Below are 27,221 nucleotides of genomic sequence, written 5' to 3'. Positions count from 1 at the left end.
GTGCAGCGCGCGGCGGGTGCCCGCGGATGCCGCCGCGGCAGCGGGAGCCCCGCCGGGGGCCGGGGGCGCCGCCGCGTCCCGCCCCGCCCGCCGCCACCCGCCCGGCCGCTCTGGCCATCGTCACCCTCCTCAGCTTCGCCTCCCGCTTCCACCGCCTGCGGGAGCCGCCGCACGTATGGTACGGGCCGGGCGGGGCGTGCGCCTCTCCGGCCGGGCGCTGCCCGGGCCCCGCGGTGCGGGTGGGTGCGTGTCCCTTCTGCCGGCCACAGCGGCCGGGACTGCACCCCCGGCAGGTGGGGGACGGGACACGGCAGCGAGGGCCGCAGGGCAGGGCTGCGCTCTCCGGCCAGCCCGGGCCGGCCCCCGCGCCGTCCCCGCTGCTCTCGGGCCGTGCTGCAGGAGGGCACCGGGTACCGGGGAGGACGTCTTGGGGATCTTTGTGCAGCAAGCGGACTTTTAAACCTCGCTAAGGTCAATTTGAAAGCAAAAGGGCAAACCTTTCGGCAAACCTTGGAGGTTTTGCAGTGATAATATAAAACTCCTTAAAAAAAGGACCTTTGCTACAATGGCTGCAGTGCTGTCCATGATTTCCCACTGAGTATAACGCATTGTCTCATATGGAATATATGACAGTATCCCTCTATACTATAAAAAGCATAAGTAAAAAGATCTTCCTGGATTTTTTTTTAAACTCTCTTCAGCATTGTAGCAGATTGGTTATTGTGGTTTGTGTTTTGTTGGTGTGTTTTTTCCAGTTGGGATGAAACTCATTTTGGGAAGATGGGAAGTTACTACATTAATCGGACCTTCTTCTTTGATGTCCATCCCCCTTTGGGGAAGGTAAACTGCTTTTCTGTTCCATGTTTCAGAAGCCACAGGAGTGGGCCAATAAAAGTCTCTGCCTTCTGGCCAAAGGATGTGGTGAACAACAAAGTCCTTCCTAAGTGTTGTTGTTGACACCACAGCAATTTGCATTCTGTGTCCAGAGCCTCAACTTGCAACTTTTTGTTCTCACAAAAAATTGCTTCAAATATAAGAAAACGAAACAGTATTGTATGTTGGGTTTTTGAAAGGCTTGACATGAAAAAATCAGTGTGACACTTGGGGGGCATATGTAATAGAAGCCTACATTTTAAAGGAAGCAAACAGTTCCTGATAACTTGTAAGCAAATGAAATGCCTGCCACAAATGACCCTGAGGGCATTGATTCCTGTTCTGTAAATGAACTTGTTTTAGCAACAGTGTGTAGTGTGGATGGAGGTGCATTCTCCTGCCTTGTCAAAGTTATCTTTCTTTCAGACTGAGTCTCCTGAAACTAAACAGATAGGGATCTATGGGAGACTTAACAGATTCTCTCTGCTCAACTCCACACTTGCTATTTTCCTTGAGCTTGCAGTCAGCCTTATGGTCTTGCAAAAAAAATTCTGATTTTGCCTTAAGACGAAGAGCAGTATGGATGTAAATGATTTCTGTAAATAAACTCTTTTTTGGATGATGTGTCTGAATTATTTGTCCTCTGAATCAATGGGCCTTCTATAGAAATCTTACCTGCTGCTGGCCTGGATACTCTTTCCTCCAGTGTGATTTTCCTGACCAGTTTTTTCACGTTTTCTCTTCAGATGCTGATTGGACTTGCTGGCTACCTTAGTGGATATGATGGTACATTTCCTTTCCAAAAGCCAGGGGATCGATATGAGCAGCACAACTACGTAGGGATGAGAGGGGTAAGGCTCTGCAGGCTCCTGTCAAGCTGGTTAGCTGTCCTGTGCCTTTCAGTACAGTGTTCCATCGTAAGAACAGCTCTCCTCGATCAGGTCAGAGGTCTGCTTAGCCTTGTGCCTTGTCTTTAAGCTCCTTTAAAAGTGTTAGTGGTTCTATTGTGAATAGGTCTTAATGTGTCTCTGAGAGGCCAGGTAAGAAATTAAGATGAAAATTGAGGGCAGCTCTTCCTGCTAATTAGTGAGACTACACTGCTGCATGGGATGGATACCTTGCCTTGTCTGCAAAGCAAACATTGCTGAGTTTGAGCTTCTCTCACTCCATTGTGCCTGGCTGATCTCCTGGGGAGCCAAGGGTATCAAAAACCCAGGGTCATCCACTGTCACCTGCCCTTTGCCACCACTGGTGACACTAAGCTGAGTACGCTGATGGAGTCTAGGACAGCAGGGCAGAATTCGGAGTTGTATTTGATCTGAAACCCTGGCTCTGCTGCTTTTTAGGAAGATGAAGAGCCATATAACTGACAGCACATAAGTCAAAAGGAGAAACAGTGGCCAATTGCTACTACCTAGAAAGAAAACTAAAAACTAGGAAGGCATGTTTTCTTAGTTTAGTTTCCAGAAGTTCATGGTTTTACATTTCCCTGAGCCAAAGGTGGGAGAGGTGCTAGAAACAGACATTAAAGTTAACAAATTCTACTGTGGTCTTGCTTTCTTTTGTTTTGATTTCTTCTCTTTCTCCTCCAACTATCCTTGGTATGATTTGTGTAGGAGAGGGGAATCTGGTCTGCTAAAGATATAAGGTGCAAGTGTATTTTGTTCTTAACTTTCATAATCTAGTATCTTGTTAAAAAAAGACTGTAATGGATGTGTAGTGCACCTGCTTGATGCATCCATTTATGAATATCTGGTGTAGTCTAGCAGGAGTGTGACTGGCTGTTGTTACTGACACCACTGCAGAACAGAGTAAGCCTCTGTCCTCTGAGCAGTGTCTTTGTTCAGTTGGCTTTTGTCCAATGTTCTTTGAGACTCGGGTCAGCTGCTGCAACACCTCCTGTTGTTGAAGGCATGGAAGATGAAGGAAAGGAAATGGTGTGAGCTCTTGTCCCACATGGGTGGGGTTATAATTTCTGCTATGATCTTTTCCTGCAGTTTTGTGCATTTCTTGGCTCCTGCCTGGTTCCTTTTGCCTACCTCACAGTGTTGGAACTATCAAAGTCACTGCCAGCAGCCTTACTCACGGCTTTCATCCTTATTTTTGGTAGGTGTTCCTGTTACAGCAAAATTGAGTATCTTAATTGTTCAGATAATTTAGTTTCTGCATTAGCATGTGTTACCTAACCAGGGGATATTTGGGTTAATGACAGACTTTCTCAGAAGCAAAGTAATTTCACTTTTTTAAATGTATATGTGTATGAGGCTTCTTACTTGGTGGTCCCCTTAAGAACTTCACAGTCTTGTTTAGTTCATAGGTGTACTTCTGTTATTTGCACAACCACAGAACTGGGTTAGATTGCACCTTAATTTTAAAAATTTTTGTAAGGTGGGTGGTCAGAAATGATTTTACCCACCAGTGAAATATTGATGTTTCCTGTATGAATTATAGAGATCTTTAACAGCCCCTGCATTACTTTAGAAGAGTTCACAATAAGAAATTAATGAAGTTCCTTGTTGAATTGAGCCAAGGGGAGAAATTGACCTTGCAAATGAAGTTACCAAAATAGGAGTTTTGTAAGGACACACAGGTATTGAGAAATGGTGACTTAGAATATCAAAGCCATATTCATTTTTTATAGGTACCGTCTGAAAGATGACTTCTCTGGCATCCTCTGGCACTGTGGTGATGCCTTAGGTAGATAATTGCTGGCTGTAATCCTCTCCATCTGAATATGTTATCAGCACTTTCCAAATGGTGTTTCACAGATACTGCTGTACTGCCTTTTGTTCTTGTATTTGTTTTTATTTTTGTTTTTTTGGGTTTTTTTCTTTTGTTATTCAGGTAGAAGATGAAATGTTATGATCTCCTTCTGTTTCTAAAATTTCCTGCCTTCTTCTTGTCTTGACTACACTGAGGAAGCTGGATTCCCACAATCTGAGATTCACTTTGGAACTGCAAGTCTTTCTGACATTGCTGTGTGTCTCTTTGCAGATACAGGCTGTATTACATTGTCCCAGTATATTCTGCTGGATCCCATTCTAATGTTCTTTCTCATGGGAGCTGTTCTGAGTATGGTGAAATGTAACAGCTGTGCAGACAGGTAAGATAAGGATGATAATTTTGTTAAACTATAGGTATTTAACTTTCACACAGTTAAAGTAATAGCTGCCATTGGTTATGTGTGAGTGGCTGAAATGAGATTATTTCAGGAAATTTGAAGCTGAAAATGACTGTTGGTAGCAGAGAGAAATTTTTACTCTGAGGGTCTGTGTAGTTACGGAGAAAATATTGTGCCTGTAGTACACAAATTTACCTGTGACTATAAGCACCTTTAAAAGTCCTGCTGTCTGAGGTAAATAGTGTAATTTGTTTGGTTTAGAGCAATGGCTACAAAAACTTAGAGGAAAATATAGCCAGGATGATTCTGAATAAAGTAGTCAAGTTGCTAAGGATATTTGCTATAGACCCATCCAGAAAGGGTGGTGGTTTATAGGTATTGGGATGTGTCAGAGGGCTTCTTTGTGGCTGGGCTGCACAGAGTAGTTTCCTTGAAATGCATCCCAAATTCAAAGACATAAAAAGTTGAAATTCTGTGTTATATATGAGCAGTTTTTATTTCATGAAACATTCAAGAACTGATCGTATCGATCTTAGTTTGTCTGCAGTTTGTGTGGCTGAAATGCAGGCTGCAGCATCATGTACAGCTGTCCAAGGCCATCCTTATCTACTGCATATTCCCCAGGAAATGCAAGCACTAAATTACAAGGCAGTGCTTGATCAGCTCTGTGTGCCTTGATGTGAATTTGTTTTTCATATCTTAGAATTAATCCTGTTGTCAAAGTAGTTGATATTCTACAAATTAAAAGCCAACTCTAGCTCTCGTGTTGCTTAGCAGGTCATGGGGATTTTGTCTAGTTGAAATAAAAGTGTCAAGGCATTAGGAATCAGAAGGAAAAAGGTTTTAAATTCTGCTGTCATTTTTTCTCATCTCTTTTCTATGGTTCAGTTTTATGTCAGTTTATAATTTGTTTGCTTTTTGCTGCAGTTTTTGTTTGTGTTTTGGATAGATGTTTTCTGCTTTAGTACAGTAGGCTGCTCTTTGCCTCTTGTTCTTCCCCATGTCCCTAAATTTCTGAGAGAAGTAAGTTTGCACTTTATGGAGCAAAGTTCTTGTTTCTGTTTCCAGAACATCCATGTAGTCAGACTTTCTTCACACTAGTATTTTAGCTTGTACCTGCTATCTGTGTTTCCATCCTTGAATGGGAGATCTAGGGTTGCCTCTGGCTTAAGTGTACCTGAAGCCAGTATCAAGGCTTCACAAGCCTGTATCTGAAACCAATATCCTTGTGTGATTCTAAACTAAATGAAAAACTTGTTTTTCCACTTCTTATGGGTTCCTGAGAAGATGGACTGTAATTTTGTGGGGTAACTGATCTATTACGTATTTTTGTGATCATAGGCTGGTGTTCATGTAGCCATCATTTTATTTACTGACTTTCTCTACTGGTCCTGCAGGCCATTTTCTGCCTCCTGGTGGTTCTGGCTGAGTCTGACTGGTGTGAGCCTTGCTGGAGCAATGGGGGTAAAATTTGTTGGCCTTTTTGTAGTCCTCTTGGTTGGCTTGAACACAATCTATGACCTATGGGACTTGCTGGGGAACCTCAGCCTGTCACTGGTGAGTTTCAAAGGCTTTTCTTTACTTTAAAGGTTTATTTGTTTTGTTTGCTTGTAATTTTCCTGGTCTTTGACAAGCCTGCAAGTACCCAAACAGAGATACTCTGTCTGCAGCAGAGAGGGGCATCTGATGTGGTGATGAAAAAAAGAAATTAAGGTTATAATGAAAAAATTATTGCCACACTTTTGTAAAAAGCCACACTTATGTTAGCAGGATATTATAGTATACAAACACAGCAGAAAGATTGTTACTTTTTCCTGAGAGAAACTGTTACCATTCCAGTTGGCTACATTTTCAGTCTAAGCTAAAAATGCTCATTGGGAATGGCTTTACAGTGGCCCAAAGCAAGATGTTGCCCAGCACTGTTACCTGTACTTCCAAGGGGTATGTGCTCCCTGGCAGACAGGTGTGTCTTGCAGCACTTGGTTTGCATAAGCAGCATGAGCTCAGGCTCTGCTGCCTGAGAGTAATGGGGCAGAGGCTGCAGAGCTGGAGCATCACGAGTCACAGAAATGCTCTGCAACCTGCAGTATCCATAGCCAGTTGAGAGGATGAAGACAGCCATAGCCTGCTTGATTTCACACACATTTAGTTCTTCTAAGCTTTAAAAAAATTGCTAGTGGGTTTGACTGTCCTGGTCTAATATATTGCATTTTATGTTTGCCAAGTGTGAAATCTGCCATTTGGAGAAACGCCTTGATGTACCATTTGCTGTCTTGCAACCTGCAGGAAGACAAATTCTTCACTCATATCTTTTAAAAGGTGTTCAGTTCTTCTCTTGTCTCAGCCTCTTTTGAAGCTTGAAAATTCTATTTTTTTCACTTACTATTTTTGTCTTGTTTGTCCTATAAACAGTGGGAGCATGGGAGGGACTTTTTCTATTCCTCCTGTGTGATTTGTTTTCTTTGATTAATGTGAATAATATGGGCTGCAAAGATTCAATGTTCCAACTCCAGAGAAACACTTCTTGAGCAAAGTCAGTTAATTGCATTTGAAATAGAACAAATCTATCATGTCTAAGCTTTGTGCCAGCAGACAGCTGCACAGTGATTTCATTTGTGCTACTGGCAGCAAAGGCAGCAAACCCCCGGGTGTTAGAATATGTAAAGAAATTTACTCCAGAAGGTAGATGCATTCTGAATAGCTATTTGGCAACCTTGGTGCTTGAGGAGAGGGGAAAAAAAAGATGAGGATTAATCTCCTGAAAGCCTGAATAACTTACCTCTGCATTTGTTAGGGAGCTTCTCATGATTATTTACATGCAATTTTTTGGGGACTAAGTTGATTGCTAGAATTCTCAGCTTGTGTTGATCCATTGTTCTGGTTTGCTCACTGCTGTCTTTCACATGCACTTTCTTTTCTTTGACTTTGCATTGAAGTCTTTGAATTTAAAGAAAACCATTTCATGAAAATTGGAGCATATTGAGGCTTTTCTAAGTAGGGAACTGGAGGGTAGTTCATGTGCCTCTCCACTGCCTATATTTGGTTATGTACCATCAATCAGCATTAGTTTCTAAGTGTCCAGTGGTTATTAAGTTCTGCTGAAGTACTTGAACTGAACAGCTCTTTCCTTTGTTGACTTCACTGAGTTTTGCAATGTGTTCAGCTTTTTCCATTCCTTCTGAATTAAGTGGTTCTGGTACTAAAGGATGGAGAATGATTAGCTTAATGATTATATGATAGGTATGTTAAAGAATATGTAGAATAGCAAGTGCATCTGCTTTCATCCACTTTGAAGTTAGTCTGGCCATTTAGCAAACAGTTTTTGCTATTTAATTTTTTTCTTCTTCCACAGCTATTTATTATCCACCCTCTATTTTACATTATTTACTCTACTACCAGCAGTGTCAGTAGGATGTGAAAATGTAATAGCTTCTTTGGCATCTGTTTGCAAAACATATTTTCAATTGGTTGAAATAAAATATTTTGCTTTCATTTTGGGACATCTGAAGAACAGGTTTTGCTGTTGACTTTTGTGTAGTTTCTGGCTGAGCAGCACTAGAAGTTGCAGTGTGAGAGCAAGATGATTTCTGTAAGTGAAGCATATCTAGATCCCCACGATGTCCTGGTTACATTCACATTTGCATAGACTTATTGGGGGAACAAATTTTCATTTTCCCTCTTGCTTAGCTTTGGTAGTTACTATTTTGGGAGCCATCTCTTTGCTGGGATTTTGGGTCAAGATGTGTACCACTGATAAACAAGTTAAGGTCCTTGCTCTCCAAGTATTTTCAATGAGGGCTGCCCAACCTCCTTGCCAAAGTTAGAGATGCTCAGCACTTCGGAGCACTAAACTCTCCTATTGCCTATTTTTGTCTTTTTTCCCATGACCCTAAAATTTTGAGGTACCATAGCTCCAGCTTTTGGAGATACACAGCAAGGTCTGCCTCAGCTTTTACCTCTCTCTGGGCCTTTCTGAGGTAATTCTACAACCTGGTAAGCTCCAGCCACAGGACTGCTGCTCAGTCTTGTGAAATCAGGAGTGAAGTTGTTCCTGCACTGTTTGATGCAGACTGTATTTGTTACAGGTGATGTTTGGGAAGCATTTACTGGCTCGTGTACTCTGCCTCATCTTCCTCCCGCTTGCCCTCTACACGGCTATGTTTGCTGTTCATTTTGCAGTGTTAAATAGAAGGTATTTCACAATGTTTTTTCCAGAAGAATTACTTGTTTTTGCTTTGAATTAAAGGCTATTGGTTATATAGTAGTCTACTTCCAGTGTCAGAAGCACAGCCACAAGCTGTGTCTTTGTTTAATCCCCTTCCCCAACTCTCTGGCCAAGATGACAGTGAAATTGAATTTGAGCTTGAGACTTTCTGAAATGCCAAGCAAGTAACCTAACGAAACTTCCTGTCTTATTTTTTTCCTCTTCTCTTTCTGGGACCTGAAAATGTCTCAACTCCATTCTTTGTCTTTTTGTAATTAAAAAGTCATTGCATTCCTGAAAAATGGCTGTGATTAAAAGAGTCTGAGTGTGCTTGAAGGAAGGGCTTTTTCCTGAATGCTTGCAACCAAGGGATGCTTTTTACAAGGAAAGAGCTAGTAAAATGGCCAAGTAATGTTTTCCATATGCCAGCATTAAAACATGAGGTGAATAAGCATTTCACTGTAGAAAAAGAATAGAAAAATAAATCGGTTATTTTTCAGTTAAAGTCTACTGGTCTTACCACTAACCTCTTAGCAGAAATAACACTACAGGAGTCACAGAGAAAGGCTTTGTTATATCTGTGGGTTATATCCTGACAGTGGGTCAATTTATTTGCTGTAAGACCACCCCCAAAGACAGTTCTGATGCTTTGTGCAGTGCCAGCATGTACATTTCTGTGACCTCAAGTCCTTGCAGCTCTGGACAATTTCCTGAAAGACTGTCTCCATCTGCTGTGATTCACAACATTAGAGAAGTGTGCCTGTTAAGGGAGCTGCTCCCACTCTTCTTCTTCAGATGCCCAGTCTGGTTATATAATTTTTCTTCTATAAAAACAACTTGGTAATGCATGACAGAGGTTTGTATGCTGCTTAGTGAGACCTCTAATTGTCATATTCTTTGCTATCTTTTGTAGTGGTCCTGGGGATGGTTTCTTCAGTTCAGCATTTCAATCTCAGCTGATTGGGAACAATCTTCATAACGTCTCCGTTCCAGAGCGTGAGTGTCCACGTGAATAAAGCACTCTGAATGTTGTCAGTGTACATGAGAACTTAAAAAGAAATGGTGTCCCTGTGACTCAGTGCAGAGCAGTGGGAATTATGCCTTCCATGGTCAAGCTCAGATCCACACTCTTCTTCTGTACAGTTTTATGAATTGACAGAAAGAAAAAGGCTGAAAATATCACCATGTTCAGTGCATGGTCACTATCTGTTTTTTTCCTGTTCACCTTAGATTTGTGAGTGTTCAATGTGGGATTTGTTTACAAAATATGTGTAAATGGAAACTGTCAACTTTTGTGACACAGCATGCCACTGGTCCAGCTTTGTTGTATTCAGAATGCATCTGAATTTAGCAAAAAAGAAGGCTCTGTGGTTGTTTCCTAATCCTCAGGTTGGCTAGGGACTACTGAGCCTTTAAAATGGTTTAGCTTTCTGATTACTTCAGCTTTTTTGCGGCTGTACCCAGCTCCAGAGCTGTCACTGGGGGAACATCAGGTCTGATCTCTCAAGGCTGAGTTGTACTGGGGGGCTAGGAGGGAAGGTGTCTTAAGCCAGTGTATATCTGCTATCCAGTAGCTGAGCTTGCCTCCCTTCCCTCTTGTCTTGCTGTAGGGGTCAGCAGTGTTATACTCTTAGGGAAAGCTATCTCAAAACTCTCATTATGAAATTACAAACAAAGGAATGCCTTACCAGGTCTGTTTATGTTAAAACTTAGTGGGAGAGTCTGAAGTGTTTCAGCCAAATGTTACATAACAGTTTCACTGAATCCTGGTTAGGGATGGGAGATAAGTGTGCAATGAGCCCTGTGGAATAACCTGTCAAACAGGAAACAAAATTCCATCAAAACAATGGGGAGTGCATACTTAATGGCGCACTGTAGACTAGCTGGGGGAGATACAGGAGAGCTGTGTTATGTCTTTTTTCCTCCCCCTTTCTCATGCAGATTTGGCATATGGGTCAGTGGTGACGATGAAGAACCTTCGGATGGCAGGGGGATACCTGCACTCCCACTGGCACCTCTATCCCGAGGGTGTTGGGGCTCGCCAGCAGCAGGTTGGTGCTGTGGGGTATTGCCTGTGTCTACAACCCTGGGTTACTCCCTTTGTATTTGGCATTAGGGGCCAAACTGGTAGGAGCTGTGTGTTGACTCAGCATCTGTTGCCCTCTCAGTGCCACAGCTGTGCACTTGGCTTGAAGAGAGCCCACCACACTGCACCAGAAGAGTGGCTTACAGTAACAAGGCCACCATCCATAAATGGAGTCCAAGAACACTTCAGAATAGTTTTCCATAATGAAAGTTACCTCAAGGAAGGCTGTAGAACTTTGTTTAAAACAAGAACATTATCTTACAGCTTTCTGGCTGTATATTAAAAGCAAGGGAATAGAACTGCTTTATATTGTTTTTACTCCAGCCGCTGGCCTCTGTGAACTTACATGAATCCCTCTCCGTTGTGCCTTGCTTTCTTCATCTGTCACCAAAGAATTTGCTCAATAAATTAGATACTGTGCATTTGTAAGCTAATGTAGCCATATGGAAACCATCTGAGCTAAGGGCTTCTCATTAAATGATTAAGCAATAAGTGAAAGTAGAAATCAGAAATCATGTAACTATCTCTAATTAAGAAGTACGAACATTAAGTGGATTTCTTATTTTTGTCCATCATCATCAAGCTTCACAAATCTTTGCTGCTTCTGCACTTTTACCAAGATGTATTTCTGCAGTTTGATTATTGGTGTCTAAAAATTGCTCTGAGATTCTTGAAAGAAAGTTGCCAGAGAAACACAAGTGTTTGGTTTTTAACTCTCTGCTGCCTCTGTGGCTAGGATGAAGTTTTCAGAAGTAAAAACTTTGTCTCAATCTTTTTTCCTGCTGCTTGTCACAATCAGAATTTCTAATACTCTAGCATGACATTAATGTTTATTACAGTGTATGGAGATGCCATGCTAAACTGCCTCAAGCATAGGCAAAATTGGAGTGCAGATCATGCTTTATGACACTAAAAGCAGGGAAGGGCAATTGGGAGAGGACACTAATGGGAGTTCCTTGTGGAAAGTGGGAAAGGGTGGAGAGTTCCCTGTCCTGATGGTAGGACAGCAGTAGGGTTCTAGGGTAGTTTCAGGGCTCTGGAGAGGGGAAGAGAATCTAGAGAGGAATTTGGAGGAGATTTGGAGAGGAAAAAGTGATCTCTCTGCTTCTACTTTCTCCTCTTCTCCTAATGGCTTGACCCCAAGGTATGAGGTTCTACCTCCAGCTCTCCCTTTTTCCCCACGGTCAGACACTCCTGTGTTCTGCCTCTCACCCACCCCCTGGGCCATCTGCTCCCACCTGAGAGAGAGGCCCAGGTGGGGCACTGGGCTGGGGTTCTACAGAGCAGGGCTTGCTGCTCTCTAAGAGGAGGGTGGGCAAAGGGAGTACAGTTGCACGTGCTCTGGGCAGCAGCAGCCTGGAATAAGATGCTCTCTGTGTCCATGGTAGCAGTAGGTGCAGCTGCTCTGTGTGAGGCTGAGCAGGCTGGCAGGGGTTAGCTGTGTGGCTGTAATGGGTGATCCCTGAATCCTTACCTTGCTTGGATGTTTTGGCAGATGTTGTGGTTGTCACAGTCAGCCTGTTGTCAGCAATCTCTACTGTCTGTAAAGTCAGTGCTGCTTCTGTCTCTTGGTTCAGATAGTGGTCAGTGATTATTCAGGAGCTCTGGTTTGGATATCCTGTTGTTGTAGAAGGAGCCTCTGAAACAGGGTGAGGGGAGGTCAGGCTGTGTTTGGAGGCTCTTGGTGCATGTGAACTGCCATGAAGGGTAGTGCTTCTGAGTGTGGGCTATGCACTGGCTAAGAGGTGTCATCTGGGTTAAGGAGTGCCCCATAACTGGTTTTCTAGGGGGCACTGTCATAAAGGTAATCTCAGGGCTTCTGTGTGGTTGATGCATTCATGTGGGGCTTTGATTTGCCGGTGAATTTGTGACTGCTATCAACAGCTTTTTTCTTGTTATGTAAAATAATTAATCCTGTCATTTCAGGTCACTGCTTACTTACATAAAGATTTGAATAACCTGTGGATCATAAAGAAACATGACTCAGATACAGGTAACAAAAACCAGTTAAGTGCCTTTTATAACTGCTGCTTCTATTTTTTACATAAATATTCTGAGTTCTTTCCAGGGCAGAGTATCCTTCAAGGATATGAGGAGGAGATGAGGAAGAACGAGGGGAAGCTGTCTCTTGATTTACATTGTGTGTGTGTCTACTGTGCTTTTGGTTCTTCTTCAGATTGTACAGCTGAAGTAAATAAGCTTTTCTTAGCTGAAGGTTGCATTGACAATTTTTCAGCTGTGTAGGGCTGCAAATAACAGCAGAGAGGAAATTTGTCTGAACTGAGTTAATATTTATTGCGATCTGTTATTGTGGCTAAGAGTCTTGGGAAAGCTGGGTCCTGTAACAGTCTGGTACATTGTGTTTGACAGATTTTTGTGGGTGATTGCTTGGGACAAGATAAGAGTACTGAATGTGATTATCTATGGTTTGTGCAGAAAGCTGTTGGTTTAGATCAGGTAGTGTATGTAGCTGAGGCATGCTTGGTCCGGCAGTTTCCTTTTCTTTACCTGATGCATGTGTTTTTAAAAATTAACAAGAATTGTCTGAATAGCAAAAAATGTAAATAACGTAGATATATAAGAAAAATTATAATCAGTGTTGCAAGAGTCATTTATAGTTCACATTCTTTGGAGTAGCTCTCAGGATTAGAATTTAGAGCAATGTTTTACATCAGGCTTAGGGTCAACACAACTTTGTTTGCTTTATTATCTGCTTGAGGCACGAGCATCAGCAAGAAACTTTCTAAGACTCTGGTAAGTTTGTCAGTGCATTGATATGATTAGTTTGTCTTTCTTCAGCAGATCTGTCTGACCCCTCAAGCCCTGTGGAGTTTGTGAGGCATGGAGATATTATTCGTCTGGAACATAAAGAGTAAGGATGGTTTCTGGGATTCAAAGAGATTATGTGATTGAACAGAACTGGTGGGAGACTTGTCCTGCTAGAGACTGTGGTTAGGCAAGCACAAGCAGGCTGTGTCACAGAGGTATCTGTATATCTGAGTTTCCAGTGTGAGGTCTGTAGAGTTTTTCTTCTTAAAAATATCATTATGTTTTGAAAAGTGTATATTAAGTTAGAAACTTTAGAGAGAACCACACAACTTTATTAGAACTACCTGCCTAAGAGCAGGGAGATTTCTTCAGTTGTGTGAGGTGCAATAATGAGGGTAACTCTTCCAGAGAAGCAATTTCAAAACCCTCATTCTGTTGCCTGTCTCCATGCTGGATTTTCTAGACAAAAGAATATAGAGGTTTTTTGTCAGTGTACTGCAAGTATCCTGTCCCTATGTTCATAGGAGGTACCCACCTGCTGAAGTTCTCAACAGCACTGAGATCATAGCAGTTAAACACTTTGAATGGAAGTGGAAGCTGATCCCTTCCCTTTCTGCAGGGAATAGCTAAGAGGAAGCAGGGTAACCGTAGTGACTTGATATTTAGTCTTTATCTAGTGTAATGTTAGCTTTGATCTCTTAACACAACCTCTAACTCCTGTGCCAGAAAATCACGTTTTATTGTATTCAGTATGGTGTATGCACAAACCATTGCTTAGGTTCCAAAACGATTGTAAGACTTATTTTTTTAAATTTTGAATTTAGGAGTTTACTATCAAATATGTGATAATGAGGATGATAACATCTTGATTAGGCAAAATGGGTTTAAGTGCTGCTGAGGTCCCTGGTGGTGCTGAGGAAGGATCCGGCAGGCGGCACGTGGGGCCGGCCTGTGGCACATCCCATGGGACAGCAGAGTCCCTGCAGCTGGGCAGCAGCAGCAGCACAATGGGTGCTGTCCACAGCACAGTCCCAGCAAGGACTGACAGGCTGTGGCCAGGTTTCTCTGCTTGCCTCAGCTGGCAGACCCTGCCAGCGTGGGAGGCTCACAGGTCTGCACTGTGCTGGTGCTAAGTGGTGGCTACTGATTTCCCCCTAAATGGTACAATCTTTCCCTGCAAAAGCAAAACTGATAATCACAAAAGGTCAGGATCTTGCTTTTCTTCTTTCCAATCTCTTTTCCTTTTAGTGATGGTAATTGTATTTTGAGGGTTGGATTTATTTATGCTGTCATCCTTTTTTGTCACTGCCCAGTGTGGTATAAGCTCAGAGTCATGTGCTGGAAAGTGACAGTTCCACTCCATCCCGTTAAGGCTGCATCCTGCTGTGCCCTCAGCTGGAATTCATTGGTTAGAGTACTGGCAGATCTCTGAATGGCTCAAACCAATGTTTTTATCACAAATTGTCAAGGATTCAAAGGTTTGACTTTTAATTTCATTTCAGAACTTCTAGAAATCTGCACAGTCACCAGCATGAGGCTCCCCTGACAAGGAAGCATTTTCAGGTCACTGGCTATGGAATAGTAAGTGAAGGGAAGACAAAGCAAAAGCTTCTTTTGGGAAGAGTTCATATCATGCCAAGGAAATTTATTGTTGCTTTTTTTAGTTTGTTAGCCAGGATGATAGATGGACATCTGCCATCCTTAAGGAAAAAACTGATGTAGTATGAAATGCCTTCTCTCATATTTAAGGTCTATTTAATGTGAACACAGATAAAAAAATAATTTAAACTTTTACTGTCAGTCTAGCTTTGGCAGCATTCAACTCCAGAAATGACAAACTGAGCAACCTTGAAGTTGCTCTGACAAGTATTATTTTATGTATTTGGCCTTGTCACATAGACAAGTGTTTTTTTGACAGAATGATGACAGAATTTTGAATCACAAAGATGGAATATGCTTTGAGGGCTAAATTTCTAAATGCAGAGATCTGTTTCCTAAACCCCTTTTGTGTAGCAGCCAAGTTGCCCCTGTTTATGCTGTAACTCTGAGCTACAGTCAAGAATGAATTGAAAGCAAACAAAATTAAAGTTGGCAATATAGAGATGTGTTTGTGAGTAGTTGCTTATGTCTAGAATGGTGTCTTCCTGATGGGGAATCTCTTCTGTGAAGTGTGAGTGAGGCTGGTCTGGGTGAGTTTTTTGGCTTTGCACCCAGTGGAGTTTCAGAATTTCCTATTTGCAGTGCTTCAGTTCTGTGTGTCTTCTAGTTTGGGCATTGTTTTGTTTCTGCTTTCTATTTTTGTAATTATTTTTCTCGAATGGCATGTTTGCTGACAGAATGGAACAGGAGACTCCAATGACTTCTGGAGGATTGAGGTGGTGGGCAGAAGGACTGGACAGCTCATCAAAGTCCTACGCAGCCAGATCCGGCTAACCCACGTGGCCACAGGCTGTGTATTGGGATCTTCTGGAAAGACTCTGCCAAAATGGTAAATATCCACCCTCTGCAGGCCTTTGAGCTGCCATGTTCCTTTATTCAATGGTACTTTTAGACTAAGCAATAGGTACATTTCTTACATTTCTTTAAGAGAATAAAAATGTAAGTAGCAGGTATAGGAATATGGCCAGAGGGGAAAATCTGGGTTAGGATTATGCAGTCTGTTACAGTGAAGGTGTGCAGCTCTGAAAAATAATATCCCTTACTAAGAGATCCAAAAGTGGCATGGACATAGATCTTGTCCTCTGGTAAGGCCAGGAGGGGATGATAGATGTGTTATTTAACATGTTATTTATCCTTGGGGTTTGCAAAAAGCACTGGAAACTGGGGCAGTTAATGCTGTTCTGTACCACAATCTTGAAAATTGCTTTCTGTTGGTATTAATCTTGTGATTAGAAGACCTTTGCTATTTTTGCATGCAGCATCTAAAGCAAGGCAGTGGTTACAAACTGCTATTAGCAGGTGTTGGGATTTTATATGTCCTTGAATTATGCATCTTCATCATTCAGATGAGGTGTATGCAGAGACATCCAGGCTGATGTAAGCAAGCTGCCCTGTCTGTAAAGCTGCACCATGTGGGATGCTGACATGGATCCTGAGGCAGAGGTGTGCACTCATGTTGCTGCTGTTTTGAGAGCTGCCCCCCTAGGTTTCCCTAGGAAACTCTAGGTTTCCCTTCTCTGTGTTGTGGTAAAACTAGATTCTAAAGAATCCTATGGATGCTGAATCACAGAGCAGGCAACTGTCTGGCCAGGAGTGCAAATACCAGTTAGACATCACCATAAAGCTGGGCTCATGGACACATAATGAGTTCAGTTAACAAAAAAGGCAACCTCCATCAAGAGCATTCAGAAAACATTGTGGATTGGGTTTCTTCTTTTTTTTTCCCCACTAACAGTTTGCTATGTGAATGGAAGTTATTGCCACAAAATGTTGATGATAGTAACAGCTGAGGGCAAAAAAATACTTGTTAACTGCAAATAAAGATGGTTAGACTATGTTTTTATATTTTTATAAAAATGAATTTACTAAATTAATGAAATTTTAAAATTTAATTAATTAAGTAATGGATTACTTAATTAATGAAATTTGCTAAGTAGTGATTGACAGAAAATTCCCTATTCATCTGTCATATTTCTGTCAGATTTGATGCACTTTCTCCCAAAGTCTTTGATATGACCTGCTAGACATAGGGTGACAGACTAAAGAACAGTTATTAGTATCCTCTAAGGTAGTTGTTTTGTTTCTATAATACAGTTCTTGTAGATATGGATTGACTTAAATTCATGATGGTGATTTTCTTTGGAGGGACTGTAAGGGTTGAATTGGACATAGATTCTTTCTAGTTGGCAAGGTGCATAATTTTCAAAAATCCCACATATCCACCTAGGGCTTTTTGGGTGAGAAAGTGAGAAATGTGGTTCAACTATTCCGTAGAATTTTGGTGTCAGCTGCCTTGCAGATCTGTTTTGGTTTCTACATGGTTCCCTTAGTATGTAAGAATGCAACTGCTGAAGCATTATGGAAAAATATAAAGCTAAATGGGCAAAAACTAAACACAAAATGGAAATATTGAGTGTTCCTGTGGGGTGGTGGTGAACTGTTCTGCTGATCCTCAGGGGCTGGGAACAAGTAGAAGTGACCTGCACACCATACCTGAAGGAGACACCCAATTCCCTCTGGAACTTTGAAGATCATATTAACCCTAAATGTAAGTAATTGATTTCCTTTTTGATAGAGAGTGCATCTTGGCTTACTGTTTAAAGGAAGGGATGAGCTATCAGATAGCAGTAACTGGCATTCTGCATTTGAAATGTATGTGTTCTTTCCCAGCTAAAGTGCAAACTTGCTGAACTTGAGTGTGTGCAGGGATGCAGAGCCCTTTTCTATTTCACTGTTTGTACTGGAAGCTGGTGATAATGCTTGAAGTGTAGTGGAAATATAAAGACTTTCTTAAAGATTTTGAGATTTTAATGTGTTACAGAAGTGTGAAGCACTCCAATACAGGCTATTATTTCTAACATTGTTTAATTGGGAATTGTTGTCATTGATATAAGTGTGTCATATATATTTCAATGATTTTTTAAAAAAGCTTAGATCCAGTCTGTTCTGGTGTATTTTTTCCTTCTCCTGCTGGGGGTGTGCTAAATGATGGCTTCGTAGTACCATCAAGAAATGAATAGTGTGTGACAGAGATCTGAGTTTGCCAGTAATGGCAGGTGGGCCTTGCAGCCTTATCCAGGAGTTATGCTTGTTTCACAGGCTCATCTGGCTTGCGCTGTTCAACACAATCTTCATCCCATGAATTTCTGGTGACTTGGGCTGAGTTCTGAGTTATTAGAACACTTACTGTTCTTCCTCCTGTGAGAGCAACTGTGTGCAAACCAAAGGAGAGAAATCCTGGGCTGTTGACTTGGTAGAATTTCTTCTGTTGTAATGCATTTTATATTCCCATACTTATGGCTCATTTACAGATAAACAGCAACCTATGAAGCCTGTGTCTCTTAATGGCAGCCAGAAATACAAATCTATTTATTTCATGGACTTCTATATATTTCTGGTGCTCCTGAAAGTAAAGGAGGAAATTTAGAAGTACAACAATTGTAAAGTTCACTGGGGGGTACTTCTGACTGCAAGCCACTGTGTTTAGAGTATGAATGAATTGCATAGAGAATTAAAAGAGGTTCTGGAAGCAGATTTGTTGTAGGAGGAGAGAGTTTAGTTTATTATGAAAAAGGCAAATAAAAGGAAACCATACAAACTTATAATCTATTTTTCTCTTTTTTTTTTTTTTTTTTTTTTTTTAGTGCCCAATATCAGCCTGGATGTTTTGAAGCCTTCATTTGCAGAAATTCTGCTAGAATCCCACATGGTTATGATCCGGGTATGATATCACTGATTCAAGATTATCATTTTCTTCCTCCTCTCTCTTGCATTCAAAAACAAATAGCACTTTCAGAGAGATCTGGGTGATGGCTGCAAGCTAGGGCAGAATTTGCATGCCCAAGCAACCTACTTGAATTTAAACTTAGAATAAAGGATGATCTTGGAGCTAAATCTTCCAAGTCCAAGTTTGGAAGCCCTTTGCTTAGTGCCTGGCTCTCCTGTTGGTGTGATCTAGCTACAGCCTAGTTATGTAATGTTTTCCCTACCTTCCTGTAAGGCTTTAAAGGAAATTTAGTGTTTGTGAGGCAGGAGGATATTACTGTGGTCAAAATAAGGAATATCAGCTAAACAGACACTTAAAAAACTAGTAAGTGTTTGGATTGAAAATGGAAAACTTCTGATTTTTTTCAAGTTCATCAAGAAGATGTGATTTCTGGTTTCCTTTTATCTCTGAATATATCCTTTTTTTTAAAGAGCAGATTTAATATTTGCAAGGTGGACAGTTGTTGTAGTCTTTTCCTATGCTTGCTCTTTGTACTCTTGGCCACAGCCCTTCTACCTCCAGCTCCTCAATGAGAATGAAGAAGGAGAAGTTAATATTTTGAGAAAGGAGTCTAAGGTTTTCTTTGCTATTGTTTGTGAAGCTCTTCTCAGATTTTAAAGAGAAAAAACTAGTCAAGCACATTATTGTTAGTACTTGTAAAGTGTTTTTGTAAAGTGTTTCCATGGCAATCAGTGATAATGCTGTCTCAGGTAAGGAAGCACCTGCATGAGTTTCCATGGAAATAATCTTTGAGGCTTTTTTTATGTAGTAAAGAGAAACCTGTCAGAGCAGTCTCTTAATGAAAAAAGGTCTTGCTTATGCAACATGTATCCTTAGTGACAGAAAAGCTGGAGAAATGAGAGAATACTGCCTCTTTTGCTACCCAAACCCATTTTCACTTGCATAATAGTAGTAGAACATTCAGAGTCCTAATTGTGACCGTTGTGGATGATGATGTGTTTATGTAGGTCAAAAAAGAACTTTCACTCAGATAGAGTATTGACGTATGTTTTTGTACACAGACATTTCTGGGCAGACATTGCAGCATACCTGCCTGCTCATTTAAATTTTATGTTCATTTATCTGTAGGGAAACAGTGGCCTCAAACCAAAGGACAATGAAGTCACATCCAAACCTTGGCACTGGCCCATCAATTACCAGGTATATTCATCAATCCATATTCCTTTCTATTTTCAAGTGCTTTTGCAGTGCCTTTTGAAGCACACCACCTTGTAATTGCATTGAAGATATTGTCAGCTTTCTTTTGGAGCCCCTGAGATGGGAATTTGTCTCACCTTAGATGCTGTGCAGAATACAAACTGGACTGATGAATATTTGGTTTTCTCCCTTCTGATCTCTCCTCAGGGACTGCGTTTTTCTGGTGTCAATGAGACGGATTACCGGGTTTATTTGCTTGGAAACCCGGTAAGTTGGAGTGAGAGGTTCCAAGCCAATGTCTTTAACAAACTTTAGCTTAGTCTTGCTTCTGCCAGTTCTCTTCCTTCTCCTTTTGGACAGTCTCTCTAATTGTACTCTTTATGTTTGCATGTCACGTGCACACACCCAGCATAAAGTCCCAAATCTTTCTTTTTCTCTTGCGTAGGTGATTTGGTGGCTGAATCTGGTCACTATTGGGTTATATCTTCTGATAACAGTTGCCACTGCAGTGGCACTGAAGAGAGGTGTCCAACTGACATCTGAACTCAAAGGTGAGGTCAGTCTTCCTTTTCATAGATGCCTTTTGCAGCAACCTTAAAAATGTGTGGATGGCAGGACTTGGTGTGTCAAGGGTGGGAAACCACTGAGCTTGGATTATCAAGCAGTGTCCACAGGGAAAAGCTGGGAAATTCATAGCTGTAGTTTAATAGTGAACACCACAGATCTTATACAACAATAGTGCATGGCTATCTACATTGGCTGCAAGGGATACAGGCCAATTAATCAATGCCCTGCTGTCAAGCTCTGCATGTGCTTGGTGGTTTGCAGTGTCTTAAGACAATAAATGTTTTCTGATATTTATGCAAAGCAAATGACAAATACAAGAGATAATAATGATCCTTTATTATGTCCATTGCCAAGGTTTTGAAGCTTTTCACAAGCCCTAATTAGTCATACTTTCATCATTCCTGTTTACATCAATGGTTGCTTCATTTTGTAGATCTCCTTATGGGAAGTCAGTTCTAAAATGTGATGGGAAACCACTCAATTATACAATAAGTTATTGTAAGCTGTATACAGACACCAGAGCTCTTAGTCCCTTCCCCAGGCTCTGAAAGCTAGGCACCACTTCTTTCCAGGAAGGGCTGACAGAGTGATCATCTGGATGGCTCTCATTGCTGAGACAATGAAAATCTTCAGAAACCAGAATCACCTGATTGGTCTGATGCACAGATGGAGAAACTGCATGTTTGGTCTTTAAATTTAGAGCATGGTCAACCTCCTGCCATGCCTTGAGCCTTAGGACTTTGTATATCTTTTCTGGCAGCTGTTCTCCTGAAGAGTGCTTGTATGTTTATGAAGAATGTAGCTAGGATGTTGCAGAGGCTTGAAGCAATTCCAGACCAATTCATGGCTTCCTGCAAAGATCATTCTTGTTGAGTTTACTTAGTGGGTTAAAGTTTGCAAATGGGAACCGTAGCTGAGTTTTTCTCTGCTGAGGTGTGTTTATTTTGTTCCAGAGCTGTCCAGAGTGGTGCTACGTGCTGGAGGGCAGATCACACTGGGCTGGCTCCTTCATTACCTCCCTTTTTTTATGATGGGACGAGTTCTCTACTTCCACCACTACTTTCCTGCCATGCTTTTTTCCAGCATGCTGACAGGTAAATACTAGAGTCTTGGAGAAGACAAGGTAGGGAAAAAGGTGATACTCTGTTAAACTGAATGTTTTTCAGCCTAAAGGTTTATTATTTTTATGGGCTTTGTTTGCTTGTGTGAAGTGCTTGAAAGCATTGACTTACTCAAAACTTTTTTCACAAAGCAGCTTGCAGTGCAAATTTTTTGTTTGTCTGTTTGGTTTTGGTTTTTTGGTGGTGGTTGGTTCGTTTTCTGTTTAAAAAAATTTTTGTTAATTTTGTTAAAAAGTCAACCTGAAGAGGCAGTCATGTCTAGCGCTTAGGGCATTTAAATTTAGAGATGGGATTCCTGGTCTCTGCTATTTCACTGTTCTTATATATTCTTGTATATAAGTTACTTCCCTCTTTGTTTGCTGCCAACACCATTCTGTCATGTCTGTTTATAATTTGGCTTTGGTCATTTTCCTGTGAATTTATACCAACTTCATTAGCATCTGGCACCCAGATCTCTTTTGCATTTATTAAAATGGAAAGGTAGGACAAAAAGAACCTTTCTGATACAAAACAATCTCTGTGGTTCAGAAGGTTACCAAGGTAAATGAATTTAAAAATTGACATGGTCTTTTGGTGTTAACAGAGTTTCGTCAGCCTAGTCTGTGAACACAGCAGCTCTGTTCTTCTGAGTTCTACCTCTTCCTTCTCCTAGGAATCACCTGGGATGCACTACTGAAGTTCTGTGCTGGGTTCTTGTCACCCAGCACTACAGCAAGAAAGGTATATGGAGGTGGATTCCTGGCACTGGTTCTGCTCATCCTGTACAGGTGAGTACAGCTGAACTTTTCATGAATGGAGTGTGTGACAATTGCCATCTCAATAGAAACTTTGCTGCCTGTTAATTATCCTTAGCATTTGTTCCCTTTTTTCTTCTCTGCTGATTTGTCAGACATCCTCAAGCCTAATCCTAAATCTTCAAATTTGTTTAGATTCAGCATCTGTGTGCCTGTAATGCATTATAGAGCATCTTTCCATTGCAGGGAATCTGTCTTTTGTTGCAGCACACAGTGTGAATACTCTGTTCTCCTCCAAACCTCCCAATCAGTGGTTTGTGGTTGTATTCCCAATGATGGTGACATATTCCTCAAATACAGGCAAATTGTTCATTATTGTAGGTTTTTTCAGATTCTAAGAGAAAATACCACATGTGATAAAACTATGCTAGGTATATATTGGGTTCAGCAGAGATGAGAACGTTCCCAGTAAAACTTAGAGCAGTCCAAAGACAGAGGTCCCATAGGCTGGGAACTTCTTGAGACAGAAAACTGTGCTGTGTTTGATTTCTTTCTTTCTGCATTTGGTATCTTTCCACAGCTTCTACCTCTTCCATCCCCTGTCCTATGGGATGATAGGACCCATGGCCTCCCACCCGAGCAGCCCCATGGCAGGGCTCCAGTGGATGGACTCCTGGGAATTCTAGAGCAAAGGAAGCCTGGGAACATGGATCACAAACATGGGATCTGCTGCATGCCAGGCTGATTCTGGTGCTTTGAGGACATGACTGTAAAAGGCCTCTCTGGAGGACTCTGGGTATTGTAACCCTGTTGCTTTGGCATTTGTTTGCACTGCCTGCATTGGAAGATGCAGAGGATGACAAGGTCCCCTTAAATTAAAAGACTCATGTCCTGAATCCTTAGGTTGTACTAATGGACAGCTGGCTGCCTGAATGCCAGTTCCTTGAAGCAGTATGTGTCAGTCCAACAGCAGTGGCATTCCAGCAGCCAGACCAGTACAAGTTGGAGGCTGTCTGCAGTTGCATGTGCACTCTGTGCATGTGTGTGTCTTCCTTCTTGTGATCTAGGCACCACTACAGTTTGAAGCACTATAGGACTTCTAGCAAGATTAACAACCTTTCTATGATGATGTTTTTGAAAGCTTATTATAAGTACCTGGGGACCTTCATTCTACCTGCCTTGGCTGTCTGAAGGTTTTTTTGTTCTGACCCTGGATTTTTAAAATTTGACTGAAATTTGTCTGTTTGAAATCTCCTGAGCCATTGTGCCTTGCCTATCTCCCAGGCCCATTGCAGAGATGGAAATTGTTTATTCCTATGTACTGCCTTTCTCTCTGGTCACCTTTAATCAGTTCTACAACTCACCTAGCAGGCCTGTTTTCAGGGCCAGACTGTTCCAGCTCAGCTCTTTGTAGCTTCTTTCAGTTCTGTCTGAAGGTGCCAAGGAAATTACAGTAGAAATGACAGGTGGTTTATTTTCAGTCCCAGTATGCTGTGGAGACCAGCATGAGGATGTACTGGAGACTGTAATGATAGCTTGGAAACCTTACAGACAGCTGTCATTCAGTTTTTGTTCCCAGCTATTTCAGTGCCAGTGCCTGTGCTTTCAGGGGAAGGCTGCATCTCAATGCATGTGGCATCTGCAAAACAGGCTACTGGTGCCAAAGTATCTGCTCAGTGTTCCCAAATTGAACAAGTTCCTTCTCTAGACTACTGAACATCAAATTACAAGGAAATGTGAGGCCAGGCAAAAATTCTTTGTCTGTGAAGTGTCAAGAGCCATTGAATGTCAAATCCACCCCTTCCAAGAAAGTGGAATTTGATTTTTCAGGTGCCTTTGTGCTGTGTTAGATCTATTTCTGTCTGTGTTTCTTTTATTCCATTTCCTACTTTTTATCCAATGTCAATTTCTTGTCACAGTTCAAGTTGCTACCTTGTAGTATCCAACGGAAATGGCACTTAGATCACAGCTGTATTCCTGTCTCAGGAAATAATTGAAAAACTCTTTTATGTATGTTTCAATGAACTCATGCCTTTCATTTCAGAGTTCTTGCTTTGCTTCACATCCTTGCATCAAAATTACAGGTAGAGGGAGAGTAAGAGGTGGGTGTGTCTGCCTTTAAAAATGGACTGTGCATTTATTTCTCTTACCAAATCTGGGATTCCAATGCATTTCCTACCACATGGATGGCCTGCATTAGCACAGTTGTTCTATGTGGGGGACTAGACTCCAGTCAGACTTGCTTTGGGATCTCTCTAGTAGAGATCCACAGCATTGTTCAGCAAGGCAGCTGCTTTGTAAGGCTCTGGCTTGGTGTGTCACATTACTCCTAGAGATACTAGCTCAGGTGGGATGGACCTGTGCTTTTGATTCTCAAGGTTTTGAGTTGATCACGTGCTACTTATACATGGTGGGAAGCCATTGCAATAATTAGCTCCTGGGTTTGATGATTTTTTCCACTTGTTATTGCAGGAAGTGCTACCTGCATGAGCCAGGAATTCACAGAGGTGATATATAGGCAAGAAGGATGTGGGAGAAGGCTGCAAACTTCTTCAGAACCTGCCAGATGTGACAGCAGCAGCAAATTGTTAACTGTTGGCAATGTGGAAGGCAGACAGCGCAGTGCTGCCTTGTAACAATGTGATCCACCAATCTCTTGGTGAGATTATTGACATAATATATTGCTGTCCTCAATATGAGCTTTCCCTAAGGGAATCCCATTGTCATGGGGAGGATTTGCCAGAAGAGCTGGCAAAAGCTATGATTTAAAGTGCATTTTCTTCCAGCACATACAATTACACACTTCCCCTTAGCATTAGCAACAAAAAAAAAAAAAATCTAAGAAGCTTGTGTTTTGGAATTACTGTTTGTAACACCTTTATTCATCATATTAAACCTTGGGAGTGCAAAAATTGAGTCAATAACCTTGGTTTCTTCAGTTATTATTAAGGGGTCAGTTTTGTAGGAGTTGCCTGAGGAAGATGAACTAGTCTGTTTCTTGGCTAGAATTCTTCCATCCTTTATTAGTAATAATCTTTTGGATGTGGATTGGCAGCTGAGTGCTGAAGGTGGCAAATTTAGTGCTCTCATCCCACTTTCCTATGCACAAATCCAGCTTCTCTTTCAACACAGACAAAAGGTTTATTTTTCTTCAGGATTGTCACATCAGAAAGTTTCTTGAGAGCATTTGATTGACATTGAGACTGTTTCTTAGGTCTTGTGTGCTGGTAAGTGGTTGGAGGCATACAGTGAAGAAAAATCTAGCTATTCCACAAGAGGGAGCAAGTTCAGCAGAATTTTTATTTTTGATCTGGAGTTTAAAGGATGGAAAAGTCTACACTGAAGACTAGAGGGCAGACATTTCCTCTGCACTCTCTGGACTCCAAGGGTTGGGTTTTCAAGTAAGTGTACATTGATGTAGCTCTGTCTTCTTTCAGGAGAAAAATTACTCCCGTTGGAATTTGACCTTCAGTATTTGCTTCTTAAAACAAAATCTGTCATTGGGCCATTACTGAAACATAATAGTAACTGATATTTTATGAGGTCAGTAAAATACAATAATTTGGACTCCCTTCCTGACTCTGTCTTGAAATATCTAAGTGGTACAGACATGAGGCAATGGGTGCAAGGCACTCTTTGTTTTTGGATGGAATTTGGTCTGCTTTGGCTCAGTTTTACCCGTTGTGCTTGTGGAATGAGTTCAGGTTCTTTTTGAGAGCTGCTCATTAGTCCTCTTCTCCAGTCACATGGAAATAGCTAACGGTGCTTTCTGGGGCCAGAGGTGCTGTGCTCTGGAGCAGCTGCTCTCTTTGAGCCCTGCTTGACAGGTCTCCTTTTATCACTGACAAAGTATTTCATCAAACTGTATCCATGGATTCAAATCACAAAAAGCTGCAGGCTGCCACGTTCCCTGCTTCAAATTCTTTTTTGTGTGTAAACTATTTTCAGCTCTTCAGTCTCTGAAGAATAGATAGAGGGCCTCTGGGCTCATCTAGCTTTATCCTAGGCAATCCATCCATCTTAAAAGGTTTCTGCTAACAGTTGCTTCAGGACATCGATAGGCACACATCTATTCCAGCAACAGGGCCTGGCCTATTTCCAGGAACTGGACCACTCATGATCTGACTGTGAGGAGGATTTGAAAATGGAGATTTCTGTGCCAAGGTTGCCCTTGGTCCAGGTGGAGGACTCTGTCATCCCTGTTTACCACCATTGTTTGCAGCCCTGGGAGCCACCACCACTCTTTACTCTGCACAGGGTTTTCTTTTTGCATCTTGATTGGAAAGGCTGATTGATGCACAAAGGGCACTGGCAGAATATACTTTTTTTATATCTTCCTTCTTCCTTCTGGTTCTTGAGGAATGCCCAAAGTACAGGACATGTCTTTGCTTCCCCTAATTTGTGGGCTTTGCATCCATTTCATACAGGTGCCTGGACAAGGGGTAGGACAGGACATCTTCCTCTCAGACCTGTCATGTGTTCTGAGAGGAAAACCAGAACCTTGTTATGGAAAGGTAAACAAATGTGTTATGTGATAGTTCCCTCCTGTCCCTCCTGAATCCTTCAGAGATTGTTTTTAAGGAGCTTGAGAGCAAACCAGTTGCTATTGTGGAAACACAAGGCATTTACCTGAAATTCTGCATTGCCACTCTTAGCAGCTTCCCTTCCATGCTGTGACTGAGTAACCCTCTGGGCTGGCACCGTGTGCACAAGCACTGACTCCTCTCTCAGGATCCTGCTGGCAATGTGAAAACCTCCTTAGCAGTGCCCTGTGTCTCTGCCAGCTGGGGAATGGAGGTAAGATATTTATTTTTCTCCTTTTCAGCAAGTGACCCCATGACCCCACACATGGGCAAATGTGTCGTGAAAGCAAAAATGTGGGGACTGTTAGAACAACATAAGGCTCTTCCCTGCTGGGAAAGGAAGGCTGTGGGTAAGAACACCACCTCCATAGCATACTTGCTTTGGCTGCAAGCAGTCGGGACTGAAAATTCCCTATCTTCTTTAAAGTACTAAGACCTTAGTTGTGTGGTTGGTTGCAAGTAGCTTCACTTTTTGTAAACTTTTTTTATGCTCTTTACTTGAATGTCAAGGGCTATGGTTAACATAAATAATATCTGTGGCTATCACATGCTAGCATAGATAGCACTCCTGCTGAATTTG

The 27,221-nt window shown here is 41.7% G+C and overlaps 1 protein-coding gene across 1 annotated transcript; it reads left to right on the top strand.

Annotated features, from left to right (window-relative positions):
- Positions 1–104: 104 nt before the first annotated feature.
- On the top strand, positions 105–26,178 carry POMT2 (protein O-mannosyltransferase 2). The gene is made up of 21 exons (XM_054275652.1): positions 105–178; positions 756–840; positions 1,620–1,724; positions 2,871–2,979; positions 3,868–3,976; positions 5,392–5,551; positions 8,080–8,186; positions 9,112–9,194; positions 10,140–10,249; positions 12,211–12,277; positions 13,084–13,156; positions 14,556–14,634; positions 15,390–15,541; positions 17,169–17,260; positions 18,357–18,433; positions 19,568–19,639; positions 19,844–19,903; positions 20,082–20,187; positions 21,157–21,297; positions 21,977–22,091; positions 22,639–26,178. The coding sequence occupies exons 2-21, from the start codon at positions 781–783 to the stop codon at positions 22,742–22,744; spliced, it is 1,983 nt and encodes a 660-aa protein (XP_054131627.1). The 5' UTR covers positions 105–178; positions 756–780; the 3' UTR covers positions 22,745–26,178.
- The last annotated feature ends 1,043 nt before the right edge of the window (positions 26,179–27,221 follow it).

Source organism: Melozone crissalis, unplaced genomic scaffold, assembly GCF_028551555.1.
Source record: "Melozone crissalis strain CALT ecotype California unplaced genomic scaffold, PUWL_Pcris_2 ptg000018l_1, whole genome shotgun sequence".
NCBI classification, from domain to species: domain Eukaryota; kingdom Metazoa; phylum Chordata; class Aves; order Passeriformes; family Passerellidae; genus Melozone; species Melozone crissalis.
The sequence above is the reverse complement of the archived record's forward strand: the minus strand, read 5'-3'. Positions and strand labels throughout refer to the sequence as shown.

Excerpts from the sequence above, each read along its gene's own strand:
- POMT2 (XM_054275652.1), top strand. The coding sequence starts at position 781 with ATGGGAAGTTACTACATTAATCGGACCTTCTTCTTTGATGTCCATCCC. Across the intron at positions 2,980-3,867 it reads GGCTTTCATCCTTATTTTTG|ATACAGGCTGTATTACATTG; the intron begins GTAGGTGTTCCT and ends GTCTCTTTGCAG. Across the intron at positions 14,635-15,389 it reads AGGTCACTGGCTATGGAATA|AATGGAACAGGAGACTCCAA; the intron begins GTAAGTGAAGGG and ends GTTTGCTGACAG.